The sequence below is a fragment of the Sarcophilus harrisii genome, chromosome 2, assembly GCF_902635505.1.
Source record: "Sarcophilus harrisii chromosome 2, mSarHar1.11, whole genome shotgun sequence".
NCBI lineage: Eukaryota > Metazoa > Chordata > Mammalia > Dasyuromorphia > Dasyuridae > Sarcophilus > Sarcophilus harrisii.
Window position 1 is genome coordinate 220,985,500 of NC_045427.1, and position 26,418 is coordinate 221,011,917.

At 36.4% G+C, this 26,418-nt stretch overlaps 1 protein-coding gene across 3 annotated transcripts in view; it reads right to left on the bottom strand.

Annotated features, from left to right (window-relative positions):
• Window positions 1-2,254: 2,254 nt before the first annotated feature.
• STK4 (serine/threonine kinase 4) overlaps window positions 2,255-26,418 on the bottom strand; it is a 108,878-nt gene continuing 84,714 nt past the window's right edge. For all 3 annotated transcript variants that reach the window (XM_003757726.4, XM_031951554.1, XM_031951553.1), the window contains exon 11: window positions 2,255-4,150. In XM_003757726.4, coding sequence (XP_003757774.2) covers window positions 3,992-4,150 — 159 coding nt within the window. In that variant the 3' untranslated portion in view covers window positions 2,255-3,991. The remainder of the gene's footprint in view (window positions 4,151-26,418) is intronic.

A 26,418-nucleotide genomic window follows, 5' to 3' on the forward strand; every position in this document is an offset into this window, starting at 1 on the left:
GCACTTGAGCCCAGGGATCTTGTCTCTTTGGCTGGGTCTCACAGTCCACCTTACAGGGCAAGGGGAGAGGGGAAGGAGAGAGCAGTGTAGAGTGAGTGGGACTCAGTTTTGTTCTTTTGTTCATGCTGCTCCTAGGCTTGGGATGCTATCCTTTTTCTCTTTGCCTGTTGGACTTCTACTCATCTTTAAAGTCCATCTCAAATATCTCCTCCATAAAACCTTCACCACCCCCACCTCAGACTTCAACTCTGCCTTTCATGCATTAACATATGATACATATGTATGTGCCGTATCTTACCTGCCTTTTCCAACATCCCACCAGAATGTGAGCTTCCTAAGTCCAATGACAATCATCAAACATAACCTCATCTATACCTAGTAGGCCTCCAGTATTTATTAAATTGAATTTCACTATCAGTGTAGCCACTTCCCTGCTCACAGAATCCATTTGCTTCATTTTAGATGAGAAAATGATGACCCACGGAGGCTGTGACTTGCTCCCAATGTTCGACTGTACACCCCTGCTTCCATCATTATTATATGGCCAGGAAGGGGTAGAAATGGAATCTGAGTACCAGTTCTCTTAAAGACTAAATCTAATGCTCCTTTCACTATATCCTGCTTTACTCACAATCAAGGCATCAAGGGAATCTAGAACCAGAGAATGAATATAAGAATTATATTTTGCTAAACTCATTTTCCTCATAGTGCTGGTCTGGTAATTGAGATCAAATTGTTTCTACCTTGTGATTTAGTTGCATTTCCCAGGGCATTAGTTCCCTAGATATAACCTATGAAAAAGAAAGAGACTCTGAGGTCAAAAAGGGCCTTAGAGACTACTGAGTTCAATCCCCATTTTAAAGATCTGGAAAATGAACAAACAATTAAATGATTTGTCTAGAGTCACACAGCTAGAAAATGACTGATTTGGGATTTGAACCTAGGTGTACCTGACTTCAGATCTGAAGGCCTATCCGTTTTTCCACACTGTCTCTCTGATGTTGAGCAATTCAAAAAAGAAATAGGGTCAGCAGGGGTAGTGGTAGGAGTGGGACTAAACCATTCATAAAGATCCCAAGGGCTACACATTCACTTAGAAAATCACATTAACATTATCTATTTTATATTATTAGATTTTTATTTATTTCATTAAATATTTCCCAATTAGATTTTAATTGTATTCTTGCAGCACCCAGGAGTGTTGTGAGACTCAAACTCTTCTCATGTAGAAGACCTCAGGCCCTGGCCCCAGAGCTATCCTCTTTCACTAATTTCTGATCTTCCTCCAACCCCTGACACTAAGCTTAGAGCCACTTGATCTTTGGTCCCTGAGTATGGGATCTGTGCATAAATAAAAGAAAACATTCATTAGTTTTTAAAGCTTCAAGCCTGTGATATCTTTTTGTTCCTGGGAGTATCACATTGCTGCATCCAATTCCCTTGTAGTATCCTCTGCCTCAGAACACCCATTTTCCCATTTCTAAGTGCTGCCAGACTTATTGGCTTATCCAACAGGGAAATCTTTTGATTGCCTGGTGGATTTGGGGTGTGTTATACTCCTGTTTAAAGAAATGGAAATTTCATTAGTGTGGGTACTATCTCCGACTGGCTATGGAATCCAATGGTCCAAAGACAATCCCTTTATGACTTAGATAATCAAACACCATATTGACTACAGCATGCATTTGTCAGTCACACAGCAACACTCAGAAACTGTCATCAATGGGCTTCTACCCAAAGCTTTTGTGCTTAGGGGGACTTTTTAGAGTTTGTGCTTCATTGATTCAGCCACAGAGAAGTGAGGATCCACATCCAGGTCGCAGTAAAGTAGCTCTTATCCCCACGGTCTTCAGGAAGCCCTTGCTATTAATTCTGAAATTGCCTCCCATTCATACTGTCTATATCTTGTATAGGCAAAGTTATTTGCATGTCTGCATTAGACTGAGAGCTCCTTAAGTTCAGGGACAGTATTTTTCCAATTCTTGATATCCCTAGTGCTTAGCACAGTGACTGATACATAGTAATCATTGAATAAAGCTACACAGACTGACAGCAGTGGAGATTCTATTCAATTCTCACTTATATCACTAAATTCTATGCTTTGTGACAGAGTGAAACAAAAGTAAATGCAAACACTTAGCCCAAAATTGGAAGTACCCATCTACTAAACACTTAGCCCAAAATTGGAAGTACCCATCTACTAAGCCAGAACTTTCCATCACTACCATATGAGGAAACTAAAGGGAACAACAACTGTAGTTTTCAGAACAATTTATTTAAAACAAATAAGGCCAGTGCTGGATAAAGAAAAACAATCCAAATATCAAAGAATCATCTTAGATTTCAAAGATCCCCCTAAACTGCTTCACACATATACAGATAAGGGATCTGGGCCTATTATGTACAACCAGATATGAAAACAGCACATTTCAAGACAGAACTTGGATGTTAAAATCCTCTGGTAGAAAAAGTTAAAGCTACTTTGTGGGCTTGCATATCACACTCATGGTGTGAGCTTTTCCTTCCTGCTTAGCTGTAGAGAAGGAAGCAGGCAAGAATGCTTTCCCCTTAGACCACAACTGAACATATAACCCAAAGACAAAAACAGTATGACAATGTGCCACTTGAAACAGAGGCTATGGTCAATGTTCTTGTAGCTAATGAATCAAACATGGGGATTTGGAAGCAAAGAATGTCACAACTGGAAGGAACCTTAAGGTCTGGTCCAACCACCTCATTTTACAGATGAGGAAACTGAGGCTCAGAGAAGTGACTTGCCTAAAAGTCACACATCAAGTTATAAGAGCTGGGAGGAGCCCCCAGTACAGTGCTTTTTTCCCTATATGAGAACAATGAATTTCTTTTTTGAGGAGTGTGAGGAAGAATAGTGGTAGAGAGAGTTTATGTGAGCAGGAGAAAAAAGTCTGATTACCAATTATGGATTGGTGCAGAGGCAACAGTGAGAGGGTCATGGGATATCTAGGGTCAGAGGGTCTTAAGAGCAAAGAACGTAAAATCCAAAGATGACCGTGGCAATCATAGCATCTAAACTCTTTCTTGTTTTACAAGTGGGGATGTTTAGGCTCAGAGAGGATCAATAACTTGCCCAAAGTCACAAAGCCAAGAAAGACATCTGAGGGTTCTGATGTCTCAATCCCACCCAAATAAGGGCTTTTTTAATTTGGCCACCAGTGTCTACAGGGCATCCAGAGATAAGATCAGACAAAGGAGAGGCTGGCAGGTGACAAGCTTTAAAATCCTCTGCAATGAAGGTCCCATCAGGCAGGTTTCTTTCTCCTTGGAGCTCACATAGTAAACAAAGATTTACTATTTATCAACAGAAAATGGTAAGTGCTAAGCAATCGTCAGGCTCAAATCACCCTAATGGGATTAGGCTGAAAATTAATTTCATAAGGCCCCATTAAAGAATAGGCTCCCCAACCCCCGAGTTCTGTTCTTTTTCTCAATGACCCTTGCTAACCCATTCTACAGTACCATAGTTATAAGAGGGTACAGTTAAACTATTGCAAGCTGTACCTGTACCAAGAGTACAGTAGTTCAGTGCCACAGGATGTGTGGACATATTTATAATTTACATATTTAAAAAATTTGCCAGCAAGAACTACTGAAAGCTTTTTGGGGAAAAACAAAACAAAACATTCCCAACTCTTGCTGATCTAGGGATTTCCCTATTCCTTGAGTTAAAAACCGTGAGTTTAAAAAGGCTTAACATGGACCCTGTGAAATAAGATCCCTCATTATTTTAAATATATAGGACATAAAAATGGAACCTTGACAGTCAAATGATCCTCATGGTCATTTGCATTTCTGAAGTTCACAAAGGTGCTTATGGGAACATGAAAGAGCAGAACCATGTGTCCCTCTATTTTGCTCTCAACGTGGAGCAACCTGTAGGGTTTGTGGAAAGCTAGGAACAGAGCATCCTTGAGAAGTGAACCAAGATCAGTCCTGCCACCAGGCTGGGATTTGTTCAGAAGTTCTGCTGCCGCCGTTTTTTAGCCTCAATAGCATCTAAAATTGGCTGTCGTTTGGACTGGTACTTCTGCCGAATCTCTTCAATCTCCTGTTCCATCATGGGATCAAGTGCAGACAGCCTCTTCTGAAGGTCTTCCACACTCCAGCTCTTGAGCTAGGGGAGAAGAACACAGAGTTACATGAAGTCACAGAATCTATATCTAAAAGGAGCTAAAAAGATTGTTTCATTCAAACACTTGTTTTAGAGAAGGGAAGAAATAACTTGCCTATGATTACACAGGTTAGTAAGAATGGGTACTGTGGTTCAAATCCAAATCTTCTGACTGCAAATACATGCCTTGCACTTCCCATTTTACCACCCTGCTAGATACAACACCATCAGATAAATAAAGGTATTATAGACCTCCTTAATTTTCTATATATTGGATGGATAATGGAGATGTGTGGGAATGGAGGTGTGGGAAAAACATAGAACTCTTTTGATTAAGCTTAAGAGTGACAAGATTTGGAGATTCTACAAATAGGCACATGCCCCAAAGATATCAATGACAACAGCTTCAAAAATATTCAGAGTAGCATTTGTCATAGTAGTAAAGAATTGAAAACAAAGTAGATATATAAAGAAAGAGAATATACACACATATACATTTCTACACATATATGTCACATAAATGTATTAAAAATTACAGCCATAAGAAATGAATATGAAAATAACTCAGAGAAGCATGGAAAGACTTACATGAACTAATACAGAATGATGTTTAAGAGGAAAATAAATACATAATGACAACAACAATGTAATTGTAAAGGAAAAAGATGAAAGCCCAAATTATAATGCCCAAGAAGCTTGGCCCCGGGGAAAATACATCACACAAACCCCCACCCCCCCCCCCCAAGATGAATGACTAGGTGTAAAATAATACTTATACAGCTAGACTTACTTGATGTTATTTGGTTATGCTGAAGTCTTTTTTTTTAACTTTAAAAAAGCTGTTACAAGGAAAGATTCACTATAGAGAAGAAGAGGGATGAATATTGAAATGAAGATGATATAAAAACAAAAAATTTGACCAAGAATAAAACAAAATGATGGATGAATGATTAATTTAAAGTGGGATAAGGGGCAGACCTATTAGGATGACAAATTCATCAGAGTGTGGCACAGGAAGGGGAAAAACACTTAGCATTATTACCTGGTGACAAAATAACAGCAGAGCTACCCGCATGAATTCAGAACAAAGTAAAGGCTTAACAAAGAGATGTATATGGTCCTCAGAATGATTGCAGCATGGATGAAATGGATGCCAAGTAAGATAGGCTTAATCAAGTCCTGTTTTATTTCAAGATCTTCTAATTCCCTCATTGGTGAAAAAGTATTATGGGGGTTAGCACCCTGCTAACTTACTGAACAGCAGATAATATTCTTAAAAGGGACACAGCTCTCTTCATGTTGCTTTTGTACAATAACTAGATGTCTGTCTTTGCCAATTATTCAGAAAGCTCACTCTGGTTCTTGGACTCCATTTTTTTTCATGGTAACAAGTCTTCCCTTACAATCCTGTATAATGAGAGATAAAGAGAAACTATAGTGTCATGGAATCATAAAGCTGAAAAGGATTTTGGAAATCTAGTCTAATCCTGGACAAGCCACTTTTCCTTTATGAATTCTTCTATAAAATAAGACTGGATTAAGTAATCCCTAAATTAAGGGCCTTTCCAACACTGCCTTCTAAGAACCTAGGATTTTACAGAGAGGGAAACTCAGATCAAGAGAGGGATGGTATCTTGCCCAGAGTGACCTGGCTAGTAAATATCAGAGATGGAACTTGAGAATCCAGTATTTGGATTTTAAGCCCAATGATCTTTGCCTCACACTGTGCTGTATCTCCTAGGCATAATTTATACAATCTCTTCTCTCCTCCCACCCTGAAAGGTAGGGGGCAAAAAAAGCAAAATCTGAATAGTTGCTTTAGTTGCTTTTCTCTGAATGTTTCTTGGCAAATTCCGCCCCCCCCCCCCCCCCCCCAATTCAACTTAACAAATGTTTCTTACATTAAAAAAAAAAACAAAACCCTGATTTCCATCTAAGCTTCAGTAGTGAGACAATGTTACTTTTCAATTCTCAAATTACATGGAAATTTATTCCCCAGGCTTACAGAAGACAATCAAGATTAATTCTGTTATATATCAGTTCACAACCTTCAAAGACTTTGGTTTAGTTACAACACAGAATCAAGAGAGAACAACAATGAATTCATTAAAATCATAAATAGAAATATGAACTTCCAAGAATGAAAAACAAATGAGTTATCACCATCTTAACTCATCTTTGGATAATGTTTACACCATTCTTAGAGTTGAGGAAGTTGAAATAACGAGTTTCTTAGCTAGTTGTGCCAAGTTTACTTCCCTCCTCTCAGAGCATAATAATATAAACAATTAAAAAGTGGCTGGATTAGGTGGTCTCTAACATCTAACAATCTAAATTCTATATCTGGGGGTACTTTCCAGGTCTGATATTTATAATTCTGTGAAAATGAACAATAAAAACACTCTTGTACAGGGGAAAGAAGTCACCAAAGGACCATATTAGTTAAAGGGGTGGTGAACAAAATCTCTCCTAAAAACAAAAGGTCAATAATCTCAAAATAAAGCCTAATTCTGAATCAACAAAATTAGAATTAGTAAGGCAGTTAATTGAGAAAAACCAATTTTTGTAGGAAATACTTTAGATAAGCCATGATATTCAAATTATGTAGCAAATTGATGTAAATAATGTATGAATAAAAATTAGCCAGGAAATGTGGTCATATAACTGACTGAAGTATAACTACACACCTCTCAAATTGGCTAAGATGACAGGAAAAGATAATGATGAATGTTGAAGGGGATATGGGAAAACTGGGACATTTGTTGCTGAAGTTGTGAACTGATCCAACCATTCTGGAGAGCAATCTGGAACTATGCCCTAAGAGTTATCAAACTGTACATACCCTTTGATCCAGCTCTACTAGGTCTGTATTACAAAGAAATCATAAAAAAGGGAAAAGGACCCACATGTGCAAAAATGTTTGTAGCAGCTTTTTTGTAGTGGCAAGGAATTGGAAACTGATTGGATGCCCATCAGTTGGGGAATGGCTGAATTAAATTATGGTATATGAATGTTATGGAATATTATTGTTCTGTAAGAAACGATCAGCAGGATGATTTCTTAAAGGCCTAGAGAGATATACGTAAACTGATGTTAAGTGAAGTGAGTAGAACCAAGAGAATATTGTACATAGCAACAACAGATTATATGATGATGAATTCTGATGGATTTAGCTCTTTTCAACAATGAGGTGACCAGGCCAATTGCAACAGACTTGAGACAGAGAGCCATCTGCTCCCAGAGAGAAGATTGTGGAACCTGAGTGCGGATCACATATTTTCACCTTTTTTGTTGTTTGCTTGCTTTTTTATTTTCTTTCTCATTTTTCCCTTTTTGATCTGATTTTTGTTGTGCAGCATGATAATTGTGGAAATATACAGAAGAAATATACTTTTTTTTAAAAAAACATATATTGGATTGCTTTCTATCTGTGGGAGGGGATAAAGGGAAGGGAGGGAGAAAAAAATGGAAACCAAGGTTTTGCAAGGGTGTATATTAAAAATAAAAAACTAAAAAAATTTAAATTAAAAAAAAAGAAAATGTCATATGGAAGAAATTAATCATTTCTTAAGCACCTACTATGTGTAAGACATTGTGCTTTGCAAATATTATCTCATCTGATTCTCACAACAATCTTGGGAGATGCCATTTTGCAGCTGAGAAAACTGGGGCAGACTGAGGTTAAATGACTTGTTTAGGATCACACAGCTAGAAATTTAAGCTTGTATTTGAACTTAAGTCTTCTTGACTACAGACCTATATTGGACTACCTAGTTGCCTAGGCAGATTTTTTTATGGTCAGTATTCAAAAGAAGAAATGCAAGGCATCAATAACTATGTGAAAAAAATGCATAAAATTATTAATAAAAGAAAAGACAAAAATGGTCATTGCTAGAAGCACATTAGAAGATAGGCACATGAACACAATAGTGTCAATTTGCTCCTTAACTCTGGAAAACAATTTGGAATTACACTAAAAATGTTTTCTTGAACCAGAGACACCAGTATTAGGCATATACTCTTAGGAGGTATCACAAACAGAATTCAACAAAGGTAGACTGAGGTACGTATCCTCCAAGCAAGATAACAGTTTAGTATAAGGGCTCAAATCTGGTAATAAATTGGATCTAACAATTGCCAGTTAGGTTAAAAACCTTGAATTGAAGGAGAAGTTCTCTTTTATAAGCGGAGAACAAAAAAACAGAACAGGGTAGGTGAGGAAATAGTAGAATCAGTTACAGGGTTGACGGCATCATACTGCTTACAGACTTGAGGGAAAAATATGATTGATGGGAAATTGAGAATGAAGGGCTAATAACAAACCTTGCTTTCCCTCTTATGACTAAGAAACATTTATTGTTTGAGTCCACCTGCAAGGTCAGAAATAGTGGACAAGGCTTCTCTGGACAGCAAATCAGGCAACCCTGAAGGATATCTTGGGTAGTATAAAGATACTAGATCAGACTCTTGGGAGTTCAAATCCCTCAAGGATAACAGATTCCCATGAGGCGAGAACAGAACAGTGATTAGCAAGAGAACTAGCTTTCTAAACTGAACTCATTACAGTCCAACTGAATTTCTGAACTAAGTTCAGAGACAAAGAACCATGACTTAAACAGTTATAGAACAAAATCAATTAACTGTTAACAGGATCAATAAAAAATGATAACAGAATCAATGTAATCTTCTGAGAGGTCAAAAACTGAGGGAAAGATGCTACATATACTCCAATGTTTATAATAGTACCTTTATTAGGAACAAAGAACTAGAAAGAAATTAGGTGACCATCAAATTGGGGATGAGCAAGAATTAAAGTCTTCTATCTTGATAGTCATAAGTCCAAAAATCCAGAAGAAAAATTTATATGATGACCACACTAATGTTTCTCCTCAATAGGAAACAAATTAAAGGATGATTAATAACTTTTTATTTTCAAAATATATGCAAAGACAGTTTTCAATATTCATCCTTGCAAAGAAAGCCTTGTGCTCCAAACTTTTTCTTCTTCCCTTCCCTGCACCCTCCTCTAGACAAGTAATCCAATATATGTTAAATATGTGCAATTCTTCTATACATATTTCCACAATTAGATGATTAATTTAAAAGAAGATAGAAGTACTATTATACAAGTCCAAATCTATTATATGTAAGTTCTTTAAGGGACTGATTTTGCCTTTTTATATTCCAAACACTTAGCAAACAGTGCCTGGAACACAATAAGAATTTAACAAAGGTTCATTGGTTAATTGATATAAAGGAAGACAACACTGAAAGACTTCATAACTGTAATATGTAGTGTTCAATTATAATTTCAAAATACTGACAGTGGAGAGGCAGAGCCAAGATGGTGGAATATAAAGGCAGGGCTCTCCCCCTCTCCCCCAAACCTTTCCAAATATCTTTAAATAAAGAGTAAATGAATTCTAGAGTAGCAGAAAACAAAAAGAAGAGTGAAGCAATTTTTCAGTTCAAGATAACTTAGAAGACAGTCAGCAGGAAAGTTCTGTAGCATCAGGGTAGGAGAGGAGCATAGTTCAACACAGACCATGCCAGCGCAGATTAGGCCCCAGCAAAGCAAAAGCAGGCTTCTGGCAGACTGAATCAGTGACAGCAGAGGCAGGAATAATAGTATAGCAAAGATTATGGTCACAGAAGAAGAGAGACCCTGGTTGAAAAGAGTACTTGTGGTTGCTCACAAACCAATGTACAGTACAAGAGAGTAATAAACAAACCTCTCCCTAGATCATATCACCTTGGAAGAGCCTAGAACTTACAGGTTTCTAGAATTACCTCTGAAAATAGCAGCACAAAAAAATCTGAAGCTTGAAACAGTATCCCCTCTATTTGTAAAGCAGAGCACTTGAGCATATATTTGAAAGTCAAGTAATAGAATGAAAAATGAACAGAGAAAAAATTATGTAAAAAATCATTAATTAAATATTTTTTAAATACAGAAAGTTATTACAGTGATAAGGAAGATCAAAACACACTCAGAAGAAGGTAATAAAGCCAAAATTGCTCATTCAAAGACTCAAAGGAAAATATTAATTGGTCTCAGGCCATGGAAGAGCTCAAAAAGGATTTTAAAAATCAAGTAAGTGAGGTAGAGGAAAAACTAGGAAGAGAAATGAGTGATGCAAGAAAATTATGAAAAAAAAAAAAAAGAACCAATGGCTTAATAAAATAAGCACAAAAAAAATACTGAAGCAAATCACACTTTAAAGAACAGAACAAGACAAATGGTAAAAGAACAAAAATCCAATGAAGAGAAGATTTTTTTGAAAAGCAAAATAGAAAAATGGAAAAAATATAAAAATTCACTGAAGAGAAGAACTCCCTAAGACGTAAAATTGGCCATTCTAGAGAACAATTTGGAGCTATGCCCAAAGGCCTATCAAATTGTACACAACTCTTGATCCAGCAGTGTCTCTACTGGGGCTATATCCCAAAGAGATCATAAAAAATGGAAAAGGACTCACATGTGCAAAAATGTTTGTAGCAGCCCTTTTTGTAGTGGTAAGGAATTAGAAATTTAATGGATGCCCATCAATTGGGAAATGGCTAAAGATGTTATGGTATATGAATGCTATGGAATATTCTATAAGAAATGATCAGCAAGATGATTTCAGAGAGGCCTGAAGAGACTTACATGAACTGATGCTAAGTGAAGTGAGTAGAACCAAAACAATGCTGTACACAGTAAAAACAAAATTATATGATGGACTTGGCTCTTTTCAACAATAAGGTTATTCAGGTCAATTCCCATAGATTTGTTATGCAGAAAGACATCTATAGCCAGAGAGAGGACTATGGGGAATGAATGTGGATCACAACATGGTATTTTTACCTTTTTTCTTGATTATTTTTTCTTTCATTTTTGTTTACTTTTTCATCAGATTTTTCTTGTGCAGCATGATAAATGTGGAAATATGTTTAGAAGAATTGCACATGTTTAACCTATACTGGATTGCTTGCTGTCTAAGGGAGGAAAGAAGTGAGGAGGGAGGGAGAAAAATTTAGAACACAGTTTTACAGCAGGGATGAATGTTGAAAGCTATCTTTGTACTTGGAAAAACAAAATGCTATTATTATTTTGTTTTTAAAGTAAAACTGACCAAATGAAAAAAGACATACAAAAGCTCACTGAAGAAAATAATTACTTAAAAGTTAGAATTGGGCAAGTGAAAGTTAATGACTTTATAAGACATCAAGAAACAAACAAAAGCAAAAAAATGAAAACGTAGAAGAAAATATAGAGTATCTCACTGGAAAGACAACTGACCTGTAAAGTAGATCCAGGGGATATAATTTAAGAATTATTGGACTACCTGAAAGTCATGATCAAAAAAAGAATGTAGATATCATCTTTCAAGAAATCAAAAAAACCCCAAACTGCCCTGACATTCAAAATCCTGAGAATGAAACATGGCATTTGCTTCTCAGCAGAGAAATGATGGACTGCAGGTGGGAAATAAGGTTGTCAGCTATTATACTGATTTTTTAAAAAATTTGATTGTATCTATTTGCTACTAGGGAGGGTTCTAGGAGGAAGCAATCCTTGGAAAGTAAAAATTATGTAAAAAATCATTAATTAAATATATTTTTTAAATAAAAAAAAAAAAAGATCTTGAGGGCAGCTAGGTGACACAGTGAATAGGGCACCAGCCCTGATAATATAGATTATAATCTGGTTATATCTACTTGCAGCTTCTTCCTATTAGTCCTGGTTCTAATTTGTGGAATTAAATAGAATAAGTCTAATTCTGAGAAGTTTTCTTGTTTCATTTCTTGCATTTTGGTATTTAAGTTTTTTGACTGTGTTACTCTGAGAAACCTAGAATCCTTGTATTATAGAATGTAAAAAGAGGGTAGAAATAGGATCAAACAGTAAAGTTCCATGAAAACAAAATTTAACTTTATCTTAGGACAAGCTGACAATTCAAGTCAAGTCATCTAAAAATGAGCTATGAAATAGTGAATGCCTCATCACTGGAAGTCTTCAAGTGAGGAAAGAATAATCATTAGTTATAGATGATATGCATAAGATTCATATAAGATTTAAGCTAAATGACCTCTAAGGTCACTTTGAGTTTGAAAATTTTAACATTCTATATATATGATGAACTTCAGAGAATTTTTTCTTGCTTAGATTGGTTAGAAAGCTAGTATTTCCTTCCCTCTCATGTCACTATCAAGGGGCTTTCTTAAGACTGGAATTGAGGATAAGGAGAACAATACAGCCTGACAGAGACCTAATTGCTGGTCTCTCTGATAAAACAGCACTTAGCATAGTGTCTGGCACATGGGCACTTAATAAATGTTTATTAACTGATTAAACAACTGAATTTATTCAGAGGGAGACATGATCACATTTCAAGTCCTTGTGAGAAGAGCTCGGAGGTAAACATATTTCCCTGCAATAAATGCAATTAGATGAAGCAATAATGAACCAAATTAAAATATTTAACTTAAATGCTAGACTGAGTAGTGTTTAACTTTCTCAAACAATCATGCCAGGTTAATAAAGTCATAGCATTTTTGAAACAACAAAACAAAACCTTCTTCAAATTTTATCTACTTCATAGAATCACAGAGTATTAAAGTTGGAAGGGTCCATAGAACATGAAGCATCAGATATAGAAGGGCACATAAACTACAGGAAACAGAACAGTAAAGGGCTTTAGAACTTAGTCTGATCTTTCCCCCCTCCCCCCTTTACATATAGGAAAACAGGCTCAACAGGGAGACTGACTTGCCAAAAAATACACAGACAGTTTAACAAGACAACCAGACTAGAACTCTGATCATGGGATAGTTCACTAGTTCCCCCCCACTTCAACTACACCATTTCAAATGTAGGTCAAATACAAGTGGAATGAAATAATGGAAAAACAATACACATATTAGGCTTTTGTTTTTCTTGCATATTTATTCAACTATACTGCTTCCTGAGGGAGATTCTTCATTGAAACCCAATAGTAAATTATTATGCAGTCTTTATGTGTAGCCATCAGGTATGATGCTTTGCTGTTTCATGGAACATTACAATTTGTAGAATAAACTCAAATACATTAGTAAAATATGAACAAAAGAAAATATTATTGATGGCAGCTCATGCGAGTCCCAAGGTTAATCTCGTTAGTAGCCAATACTTAATTCTTTCATGAGTTCATGATGGGTTTTAATAAACACAATGTTTCTGGGAAATGGCACATAATGAATTTTACAAGTACAAAGTTGAGCCAGACTAGTAAAATCATCACTTCCTCTCAACCCTCTCTCGCTTTAAAATGAAAATGGTACAGAGTACAGAAGTAGGGAAGATGGTGGGACTCTCCTGGAAGGCAGATAAAAAATAAAGTAGCCTGTTCCTTGATGGGAGTTGGTTTAGAGCACAAAGGAGGCAAGGTGCCATGTAGAAGTTTGTCAATCCTAGAAGCTCAACTTTGTGGCCTGGCACCATGGGAATTTTCCTTGGCCTGCTTTGTGAAGGTCATCTGAGAATCCTGAAAGAGCTAGCATTGTTAAATGAAAGCTTTTTGTAATTTGTGAATGGAACAAGTTAGCACAGAAGATGGAAAACTGAACTGAACAAGGCATACATTTTTTCTAGTTTATGATCCTACATCTTTATCAGGGGCCTCAGTGTCATTTTATAGGCTGGTATGCTCAGCTCATCTTAATACCATAACTAACTGCAGGGGAAGTAGTGCCTCTTTAATTTTGCTTTTTTATAAAATCACTGCTTGTAGACTTAAAAGTATGGAAAAACAGACCCTCAAGAAAGATCATGCCAATTATTAGAAACCAAGAGAAGTAGACAATATCAGGCTAGTATCTAGCTTAACAAAAAAGGTCCTCAGTCTATCATCTACAAGTAAGTGATTCCTATCATCCCTAAAATGGACCTGATACAAAGAATAAAAAGTCTTAGTCCAATGCTTCTCACTCTTAACTTCTGACCAATAATTGCCTCAGATTGCTTCTTCTTTAGCCCATCCTTCACAGGTTGCCAAATTAGTCTTAATGCCCAAATCTGACCTTGCCACTTCCCTGCTCAGAGGAGGGAGGCTCAGGAGCCCCACTGCCTAAAACATCAACTACAAGCACATCTGCTCCTTGAGGCTGGGACCATTCCACTTTTGTCTTGATATGCTTGGCACCTGCCAGTGTCTCTGACACAGAATAGGTGATGTCCCTTTATCACATGGCCCCAAACTATCTTTCCAGTCTTTTTTTTCACATTACTACTTTCTGCAACTTTTAATTCCAGACTAAACTTAGCTAAACTGATGTTGCCATGCCCTACTGCATAGTTTCATGAAATGTTACAATTCCCCAAGCCTGCAGTTCTTTCCTTCATTCTTTTGTTCAAATCTTTCCCTTGTTTTCAGGCTCAAAGAGATTGCAACCTTCTCCTTCTTTGATTTCTACCTATTTTCCCTCTTCTTACATCTTATAATACCTTATCTAGCTACTGCCTTTGCCCTTATCAAATTCTTATTTGTATATATATTTGTGTATATATCATGTTCTATTATTAAATGATTATATTACTAAAATGTAAACCACAATGAGAGCGGAAGTTTTTGTTTTGTTTTTTGTTTTGTTTAGTTTCATCTACTGTATTCCCAGTGCCTTTCATGTAGTGTATAACATTTAAAAAATTTCATCTCAATTAATTTTAAACTAATTAAAAATATATAAAAATCTATTCTTTACTGGAATAAAAGATGATTAAGAAATAAAAAGGAGGTAAATGAAATTAGTGGAACTGTCCAGTCTACTGTTTACAATATTAATTTTTTTGAGGCAGCTGGACTAAATGGATTCTTGGTTCTTATTCAACTTCTATAAATGACTTTGTAAGCACAACTGCACGAACTAGGTAATTAATTCCCCTCTTAGGTCTCAGTTTTTTCATCTGTAAAATAAGAAATTGGCTAAGATGATCTCTAAAGCATTTCAGCTTTAATAGTTTAAAAAATCATAGAATAAAAAACTGAAATGCAGGGAAATTACTTGACCTTCCCAAGGTCACATGATTTCTACGTTGCAGATGCGTTTGATTTTTGTTTAACCAAAATACTCTCAAGGAGCTGATTCTTATTACTGGTGCGAACTTTCTTCCTACTTCTCAATTTTCACAGCTGCATTGCTGTCCTTGAACCTGATCTGGGAATTAGCACCATGCAAAAGCTTAGCATCCCTCCTCTATCTCAGATGACTTCAGTTTGATTTATTTTTTCTAAGACACTGAACTCAAGTTGCATCTGATCTATTATAATGTAGCCAGCCAATCATTACTGGGATTCAGTCACATAATCAGATAGGGATGTTCTGAAATGCAAGTTCAGAGAACAACTGTGAAGTCAAATGTAAAAATTGACCTTGTTAGTTTTAGTGACAGAAATAAACTTAACATTTATATGGTGCTTTGGTTTACAAAGTGCTCTCCTTGCTATTACGCTTTGAAGAAATCCTATTCCATTTCACAGATTAGAGGATTGAAGTCCAGAAAGGAAAAGTCAATTGCTCAGTTACAAATCATCTGTGAATCAAAAAAAAAAAAAAAAAAAAAAAAAAAAAAAAAAAAGACCAAGTCAAACAAGGATTTGTTTTGGGGGGGGAAAGGGAGTGAAGTATGAATGGAAGGACAGAGTGAAATGAAGAGCAGTAAAGTTGAATTGGACAGTGCATATAATTTTAAGATTTCAAAGCAAACGGGATTTTGAATAACTTTCTAGTCCACATGATTCAGCTACAGCAACTGGCATATTCACCATTGCTAGTCTGTTGCCCAGAGCAGACTTTGAAGCCTCAAACCAACTTTTAAAAGATAAATTTAGGGTTTTCTGGAAGGAAACATTGAGTTTCAGTTTATGAAGATATATAGTTTCTTTTAGCAAAGCTTAATCTTCTCACAACAACCCTTTTTTACCCTAAAAGGAAATTTTAGATTAAGAGGAAGTGATTTAAGGTTCTTAATGATGTGGTGACTTCTCTTTCAGGATAGAATAAACTAATTAAGTATAGAAACTAGGAAACGAAGCATTAAAGCTTAGAACTCTACTGCTAAAGAAGATGATCTTGACTCCTTAAATAGTTCATGTCAGTAACACCATGAGAAATTTCATAAGCACTATTATCAAGAAAAAGGCCAAAGGCTTTACCATAATATATTTCTTTCAGTCTCCTGACTAAAACATCAGTATTTGTCTTATCTTCCTGAGGCCCCAGCTTCCACCTCACTTCTGGTCCATCTCACAATATATTTTTTTTCTCTCTCACAGTTCCATATTATGTGTAGTTTTCCCCCATTTGAATGTAAACTTCTTGAAGACAAGAAGACACTGCTTAGCACAGTGTCTGGCACATAGCAATCACTTAATAAATGATCTTTTTGATTTATCTATCACTCTACTTCCTTCAATGTCTTCTTAACATGCTTTTCTATAATATTCAGTTTTGTTTGTTTCTTATTTATTTGTGAATTCTCTTTTTCTAAATGATATTTGTACTCCTAATTCTGTTTTCACCTGAGTAAATCAATTCCCCTATACCTTGGATCAGATGATATTTAGGGTCTTACTCCTGAAATTCCATGTTCTATATTTTAATGTTCCATGTCCTATGAGATCCTTTCAGATTGTCTTATTCTATTCTATATTCCAATATTCTGTGTTCGACAGTCCTAGATTCCTTTCTATTTCACTATTCCGATGCTTGTTTCCCCATTCTTATATAATCTAACTAATTCTCACATACTTGTTAGCATGTCATTTAAGTTCATTTTCATTACTGTAAAGAGAGATGTAAGAGATCACAAAAAAATGGGTTTCTTTTTGAGCCAGACACAAAACTTAAATCATACTTCTCAGTAGTCTCTGAAGTACAGTATAAGTGAACATTTAATTTCAAATTCAAAATCAGTTTCAAGGGAAATTATCTTAAAACAAAGTATAATCAATCAAAACTAAAAGAAGACAATTTAATTCCTTTGAATACATTTATATCAATTGTTTAGAATTGATATACTATATATGTACAAATTGGTAAAATAAACAATGTATTCAGTATAAAGTAATCACAAAAGATGAAAAAAGCAGGACAATTCTATCACAGTCCAAAGTCTTTACCAACTAGCTAGTCCTTGTTTTAGAGAAGAGGAAACAGAATTAGAGATGGCAAAAGAATTATCCAAGGTCATACCACGTGAGTGGCAGGATCAGGATTTAGAACCCAGGGCCTCTTAATTTTTAGATTCTCTTTGCATTTATTTCACACTGTTCCTAAATCACTGAATTATAGCTTTCAATTGGAAAGAATCTTGGATGGTAAGCCTAACTTTCATCCCTGGAATCTCTCTATAGTATCCCTAAAAGTTGGTCATTCATAGCTACAGTTAATTAGCAGCTCAACATTCCCAAGTGATTTCACGGTCAGACTTGAATTATAATCCTTTAGAACTTAAATTATATTCCTTTAGAACGGTTATTTTTTAGCAATGGGTTATCACAGGCAAAAACTACCGGATCACTGGTGTTAATGTCACAGACAGCCTGTCTCTAGAAGGGCCCTCTTCTAGCTGCAGAACTAAATGTAGTTGTGGCCAAGAAATGAAGGTCCTTCTGAAGGCAGGCATACCACAAAGAAAACAATTCTTGGTTACATAATTTATAAAAGCTTATTAGAAAAAGCCTTACCTCTAAAAAGGTTGCTTTAAATGATATATGTAAAGTTTACCTTCTACAGATCAAATAAATCACAGCATAAAAATTTCCCAGACAGTTGGTTAACATATACCCTATCTCTTCTGAGTACCTCCTTAAAAAGTTTAAGTTTGAGAATAGGTCTGAGGATGGAGTCCTTAATAGTTAGAGACAGCAAGGATAAGAAATATAGTATGATCTTTCTTGTTGAGAGAGATATTAATCTTTCAGGGGATATGAAAAACAAAGCCATCAATAGCACCAAGCTTCTGTTTTAATGTAACTTAATAATTCAAGTGGAGTACTCAGAGGAATACAATTGCACATTGTGGTTTTCAGCATTGCTTTCAAATTGGAAATTTCCAAGATAGGGAAAAGTCCTGGCTTCTGAACAATTTTCAAAAAAGACCTAAAGAAGCTACCAGTGGGGATTAAACTACAAGTTTATTTTGCTTTCTTTAACAGAAAGGATTCCTGGAATGGATGGAAAGCTGAACTAGGTAATCTTTATGATCCCTTCCACTTCAGCTTCCATAAATTCCTGAAAATTTACATTTTACCCAGAAAACTGGCAGAGGTTACAAAAGATGAAAATATCATATGGTAGGACTGTGGGAAGACATGTACATTGATGCGCTATTAGTAGAACTATGACTTGGTCCAACCAAGGACCCACCTGGACAAAAATATTTGTAGCAGCTCTTTTTGTGGTGGCAAGGAATTGGAAATTGAGAGGACAACCATCAACTGGAGAATGGCTGAACAAGTTGTAGTATGTGAATGTAATATATTGTTCTATAAGAAATGATGAGCAGGCAAATTCTAGAAAAATCTGGAAAGACTTACATGAACTGATGGAGTAAAGTGAGTAGAACCAGGAAAACATTGTACACAGTTATTGCAAGACTGTGTAATGATCAACTCTGACAGAATTAGCTATTCTCAGCAATTTAATGATCCAAGAAAATTTACAAGGGAGTCATAAAAGAAAATGTTCATAAAAGTTCATAAAAGAAAAAACCACATCCAGAAAAAGAATTATGGAGTCTGAATGCAGACCAAAGCATACTATTTTCACTTTTTTTCTTCTTGTGAAAGACAGGGTATTAAAGACTAGTATAGTCTTCTAAACCAAAATGATTTGAGCAATTCAAAGTCAAAAAGGGCTATCTTGGGACGTAATGTGCTCCTTTTCCAATGGAGGCTAAAGTGACTTGCTAGAAATGTTATCAAGGGGGAATCCTGCATCAGGTAGGGACTGAATTAGATGACCTAGGAGGGCTGTTCTAAATTTGATAAGAAAATGGAAAATTATCAGTGGCTCAAAATAGTGTTTAATTCATTTTAAAACTAAGTTCCCTCCAGGATAGCAACCACAAACATTTTAAGAGGCCCTTTCAGTACCATTTCAATAAGTGGATTCAAGGCAAAGCTGAAGTCAGCTAGTGTGGACTACCAAAAAACACCAACCCCCACACACAACCCAAGTTCCTGTGTTATTCAGACAAAGGAGATATTCACTTTCTGTTAGTTTCTTACCCCCCCCTCCCCCCTTCTCCCCCCGGACAAATACATCTAAGCAGCATGCTTCTCTGGTGATTTTGGATATATAATTCTTTTTTGGACTGTTATTTTTGGCAGGTTGTTTTAAAAGCAAAGGATGGAAGATCTTGTTACAAACCAATACACCAGTGAATTAGACTTTAGCACAAGTGAGGGCCAGAAATCAAATATGTCTCATGCTGGGAAAATATGCCAAGCTGATGGATGGAAACAATCAGGAATATTTTTCATGAAAACCTATTGCATAGACTGCTCAACACACTGAATATGATAAAGAGTCATTAGCCAGCAGCTGTGACATAGGCAGGACCAGTTATGCCCTCTCACAGTCAGACACATGTGGTTTCCATTCCCCTTTCTCCCCAGGCTGAGGAATGTAAAAAATGTCACCAACAACAAGATAGGTGCTTGGTACCTTAGATTTCCCAGTTTAATAAATGAAGTGATCTACTACTGATGTGGCCAATATAGACACCATATGGTGGTGGGCACCAAATGTTAGGGTTGGGTCATGTGAAGAATTCACAATGACCATTCTCTTTTGGCAAAAGATAGGTTTACTTAAGACACAAAATTAGAGGAGATACAACAGACACCAGGAGTAGTAAATATGAAACAGAGTTAGGAAAGCATAGAAAAGGGTTTATGGTAAAGGTAAGTTTCCTAATGGAACTTGCCATTTATCAGGAGAAACGAAACACTCCATGAGGTTGGGGCATGCCCTTAGCTGACAGGGCTAGAGCCTGAAAGGGATTTAGCACATAAAAGAGGTAGCTACAAGGAGGAGAAATGGGATTAAAAGAGGAGAGACTCTATAAGGAATGGGGTGGGTGTTAAGAGGGACACCATGTGGCAAGAGGGAGGAGTACGGGGAAAGACACCACAAGACAAACGTGTCATGGCTGACTGACCCAAAGGAAAGGCAGTAAGTATGGCATGGACCCAAGCTTATTTATGGGAGAAATTTAACTTCAGGGACATGATTGAGATTTCTGTCAGAACATGGCAAGGTGAGGCTGCCCAAGACCTCCACAGAGGGTGGACTTCAGCGGTTTGACATCATTTGGATTTCTGACTGGACAATCTCCATAGAAGGTGGGACCATGGAGCTAAAATTATCTCTCAGAGCCTTGTTTTTGCCTGCTCCAGAGATCAATTTTTATTAATTCTTCAGTTTTCTCTGCCCCACCATTCAGGCAGGACCTCATCATTAACATCTAGTATGTTGCCTTCATTAGTCAATGGAAACCATTAATAAGGGTATTTTTTTTCCCATGACTCGGAGCCTTGGAAGACAGAGTGTTAAAGACTGGTGAGAGCTCATTACATCTAGCACCCAAGCATGTTGGTATGCCGTATAAAGCATCCATGCCTCCCTCCCACTGGGGCCTCTAGCTCCTCCTCTAAAGACTCCTGTTTGGTAAGAGTATATTACATCTAGCTTACTCTGGCCACTTAAATATGTCTTTATCCTGTCATATTCATCCTCCTTTTCACCTCCTGCTCTGGGAGTGATAATCAAATCAATCCATTTCTTCTGGAAAAAACCAATCATTCAAAAGCCCTTCATGGCCAGGCACCTTATGTGTGATATCTTCTCTTAAAATGTATGTTCCTTTGGAAAAGAAATGCTTTTTTGTATTTGTTAATTCTGCTGCTTAGCACAATGCCTGCCTCATGTAAGCACTTAATAAATGTTCATGTATTCATATACAAGACTTAGAATTAGAAATCATCTAGTTCAATTTTTTTTCCCCTTACCAAGAAAAAACTGATAGAAGTGACTTGCTTAAAGTTCTACATTAAGTAAATGCTGAATGTAGTACTAAAATCCAGGTCTTGTCATTCTAGGTCCAATGTTCTTTCCATTATACACATTGAGGCAGCACAAGGGGACAAAATGCTAAGGATTTGTGTATTTAAGGAGAATCTTTCCAACTTTGACTGGGGAGAAATAAAATCCATACAACATCCATAGAGAAGAAGAAAGTCTTAGATTGCTGAGTAAAAGCTGAAGGATGAAGAATTTTCAACTGTCATAGCTGAAACAGCTTTAAAGAATCACTAAATTAAAGAGCAGGCCCTCTGTTTCTGCAGCCACAAAGAATGAGTGGTCAATTCAATTTTGCTGATGACAGTTTATTTAACATGATAACCAACCTCTTTAAAATCCCATACCTAACTGTGCCCACAAAGACTATGCCAGACAGAAGGAATGTCAATTACAGGAGAGGCTACCCATGAAAGAAACAATAACAATCCAAATGGCAAACACCCATACCTGTCAAATCATCTCAACAGGAAGGTGTAGCTATGTGAACACAAGCACGATTGCTGGAAAGAGAAAGTCTTTACCATGACCATTCCTGAGAGAGAAAGAGGAGTTCTCCTTTCAGAGCAGAGATGGGGACATTAGAGGAAATGTGGCATAATAGAACAAGAACTAGCCTAGGAGTCAGGAAGAACTGCGTTCCAGTCTTGCTTTTTCACATAGCAGCCGTGGGACTGTGTTGTTACCTGACATCTCAGTGGCTTTGCTAATGCTCTAAAGCAGCTCCTGGATCATTCTCATCATCTACCTCCTCTGAACCTACTCACATGCTGCTGAATATAACTGAAGGAAGTCACAGAGTTTTGCTGACAAAGTACACTACAAATTTTTGTTCTAGAACCTCCACAGGGCCTTCAATACTGTATAGCAATCCACTCTGGCTGTCTACCCACTATTCTTTATTCTTGTTATATGACAAGCCATCTTCTTTTCAAATAATTCCTTATTGACGTTCTGTTCTTCTCTGGAGTTCCTTGTTGGCTCTATGTTGCAATCTACTCAAATCCACCATGTGATTTTCCACTTTACTCTGTGTAATATTTGTATGGCCCAACACAAAGTAGGCACTTAATAAATATTTGGTTGATTGAGTGATTATAAATTGCAGATAAGTTGTTGGTCTTCAAAAATGAGCTCCTTAGGCCAATGAAATCACAAACTTGGAGTCTCTACCACAATAAAGTTAGTGAGATCGCTTATGTCAAACTGTAGGTTTTGAATAAGTCTTGAATAACTGCCTACCAACATGTACAAAGAAGAATAAATACAGAGTAATTTATAGAGGAAGAAAGCACCAAAACTATCAGACTAGGCTTCACAAAGAACGGAATTTTGGTATGTATCTTACCTCTGCCAGGGTGTGTCACATGCCATACATTCCACAGAGTAGAGACTTAAATGTTTGTGCACTTGAACTGAATTCTTAGGGGAGAAAAAAACCTTTCAAAAACTTTTCTTTTCTTTTTTCTTTTTAAGGTAACTAAATAAAGTTCTTTAATGTTGTTTAAAAAAAAAACCCTTGACATTCTCATTTTCTTATGAGGCACTGAAGTACAAGGAAAAAGCAATTAATGTGAAGGTGAAAGTCTGCTTGGCAGACTTTGCTTGACTACTTATAGACTTAAGTTAACTTGGATAGGCTATTAAAGAGAAGGATTCATACTTTCACTCTAGCTTGAACTCTTTCAACTCAGATTCCACTAATGTAGGGTAAGTTGCTTTAGTTTCCTCATCTGTAAACTGGAGATAATTTCTGTGATTCCATCTTAAAGGGTAGTGGTGAGGATTAAAAGGAGAGAATGTATGTGGAGTACACAATCAGTTATATAAATGTAAACTTGTAATGCTATGACCACTATCATGAATAAGACCTCAAAAGTTTTGTTTTGAAGTCTTTTTTTTCTTTTTTTGATGAATCTTTGCTCCACAGAAGTGAATAGAAAGAAGTACACACAAGGACAGTTTTGAAAGTAACTATTGGAACTTAGTAAATATTATTTTAAAAGAAGCAGAGGATGAAATGAAGATTGAAGGTTTCATACAGAATGGTTTTTTGTGTTCCACTGTGATTAAGAAAATGCTGTTTTGTGTATCTTTTAAGTTTAAAAAAAAAAAAAAAAAAAAAAAAGGAAGAAAGGTCTATTCCCTGAGTGGTGGGGTCCTAGAAAAGTACATGTCAATTTTCTTTCTACTATTCACATCTCCAGTCGTCCTGATCTATATCTTGCCATTGGACCCAGATGATTCCAGAGGAGAAAGTGAGGCAGTGATCTTGCCCAGCCCTCTCTCATTTAAGTCCAACTCACTTTCATATCATGGCAACACCTCCCTGATGACATGGTCCTCTTCGAGAACAAAGGACAAACAACTACCTCTATAAGCAGGAAGAGCTGTCCCACTGGGGACACAACTGAAACCAGCGAGATGGGCAACACAGTTCCTTCTTTTCTTTCTTTTTTCCCTTTCCTTCCCTTGATCCACTTAAGGTATCATATCCTTACCTGTGGGTGCTCTGCCCAAAGGAATTTAAAATTTGATGCTTGAAACCTTGCAAAATATTTTGCGGTTTACAGACTAGGACCATGACTCAAATCCAAATCATTCTGGCTCTCACTGATTGACCTATATATAGCTTAAAAAGACTGGATGTCTCCCAGGGCTGTCTCCACTCATCCTGATGTATATCTTGCTATTGGACCCAGAGGGCTCTGAAGGGAAAGTGAGGCAGGTGACCTTGCCCAGCCCTCCCTCACTTAAATCCAATTCTCACTTGCAGGTTATAGCATCACTTCTGTGATGTCATAGCTGTCTTTGAGAAAGAAGGACAAACTACTATCCAGGTATGTAACCTGCAAAGATTACTTAAAGACTGAAGGTAAAATTCAACCCAAAGCTCAGTAGATCAAAACATAAACACTTCAGAATTGGTACACACATCTGTTCCTATTCAATGTAGATTTTGTTCAGCTGATTCTGACTGGAATCAAATTATATCCAAGAAAACACTCCCAGTATCATTTATCATGGAAAACTTTACAGGTTCGTCACTACTGTCACCAAGGCAACACTCTAGAGGATACTGAACTGTCAGCTGCATGTGACGTTTCTTCCTCTTCGGAAAATGCTATTTTTTCTCAAAATGCATTTCCATTTCAGTATACTGTGCCCTACAATCCATATTTTTATCCTATTTCTCAACAGCATAAATAAGTTTGAGTCACAGAAATCTAGAGTTTGTTAAACTCAGGATATGATAAGATAGTTCAAGACTCCTTATATGTTGTCAAAATCCTGTCCATCTTTCAAGCCTTAAGTTTCTCCTTTTCCTATCGAATTTCCCACCCTTTGGAGTCTTACTTCTTTGGGTATTTATTTCCATCTTTGCCAAATGAGGGGACTGAACTATATGTTCTTTCGAGAAGGTCTCACACACACATAACACTCCAAAATGCAGCTCTAACAAGATTAAGATGTAACTAGGAAATATGTAACAAAATAAACAATAATTATAAAACACCAATAATATTACATTTTAAAACTAAGTCAGTGTGTTTGTAGCCTTCAGGAATTCTAATGTATGAATTAGTGGCCCATGTCTATATGAGTTTGACACAATTGGTTTGAAGCATACCGGATGCCGAATTTAAAGACTTGGAGTCAAGTGGAGTTCAATGACTTGTTAACTGTGTGACTTTGGGCAAGTCACTTTCCTTCTCTTAGCCCTCCCATCCATCAAATGAAGATACCATTACTTCCATGAGTGACTTTAAAGGGTTGGTATAAGGATATGGTATAATGTGTGTATGCACTTTTACTAAATGTTAAGTTCTAGGAGGAAAGGGACATTTTTTTAATCAGTACATTTCAGAGTAAAAAAAAAAAAAAATAGGAGATCACATTTAATCCTTTCATTTAACAAAATGCGGGGGAGGGGAGAAAGGAAGATTAATGATTAAAACAACTTTATGCACTATTAAAGATGTTAATTTAATCCAACCTCCTTCCCCTTTTTAGCAGTGTTTGATTTTTCTCCAATATAAGAGTGACCATCACAACTGTGTCCTCTCACAAAGTGAGGACAAAGTGTGTTCTTCCTCAACTAGTTGTCTTTTGATTAAGGCCTTTAAATGAGCAGGGTTCATAAAATCTACATAAAACAGAACAATGAAGAACTGATCACAGATCATATAAGGATTAAGCTACTCTGCTAATACTACTCCACAAGAAGAAAGGCTACTTTTAAAAGGAAAAAAAAGGGGGGGAGGGGTTCCTTCCAGAATTATCAGAACTAGAAGGGACTTTAGAGACCATCAAGTCTAGCTCTCTCACCCTGCAAACAGGCTAATTAAGGCCCCAAAAGAAGTGACTTCCCCAAGCTCACACTATCTATTAAACTAGAGTTCAAAGCCAAGTCTTTGATCCAAGTCCAGTGCTTTTTCCATTGCTTCTTTAATCAAAGAATAAATAGTGTTTTTAAATGACATTTTCTGGAGTCGAAACAGATTTTTTCCATATACAAGTTTTGGGGATACAGTAAAGCATAAAACTACCATCTGAGATATAACCCAATTTTACAGAGGAAGAAACAAATCCAGAAAAGTGATAAACTTGCCTAGGATCCCACACCCTGACAGCTGCAGATATGGACCTTGTACCTTCCTTATAACTACAGAATCACCATAAATCATGAGATAACAATTGAAACAATGTAGAAAGGCAAAAGATAGAAATTAAAATGCAAAGACAGCAGGGATCATGTAGATAAATTAATAAAATTTTATTTAAATCATATTAGGAACTAGAAAATTAGAAGAAAAAAAAATTTTAAGCCATTAAATATTCTTTTAACATCACATATTTGGTAATCATACCCAGAGGCTAAAGAAATATGTAACTGAAATTGTTATTATTTTTCACCTGGTTTATATTATGTTGCTAAAGATTCCCTATGCATCAGCAAAATACAACTGTTAATATTGTTGAGTTTCACCAGTTTTAGTTCTCACTTTGCCATTAATTAGTGTGTGACTTCAGTTTTCTCATTTGTAAAACAGAGGAACTATGAGGCACCTGAAAGCAGGGACTAGTTTGGTTTTGTTGTTGTTTTGTTTTCACCTTTCTTTGTATTCCCAGTATTTACTACAATGCCTGGTACACTCAATGTT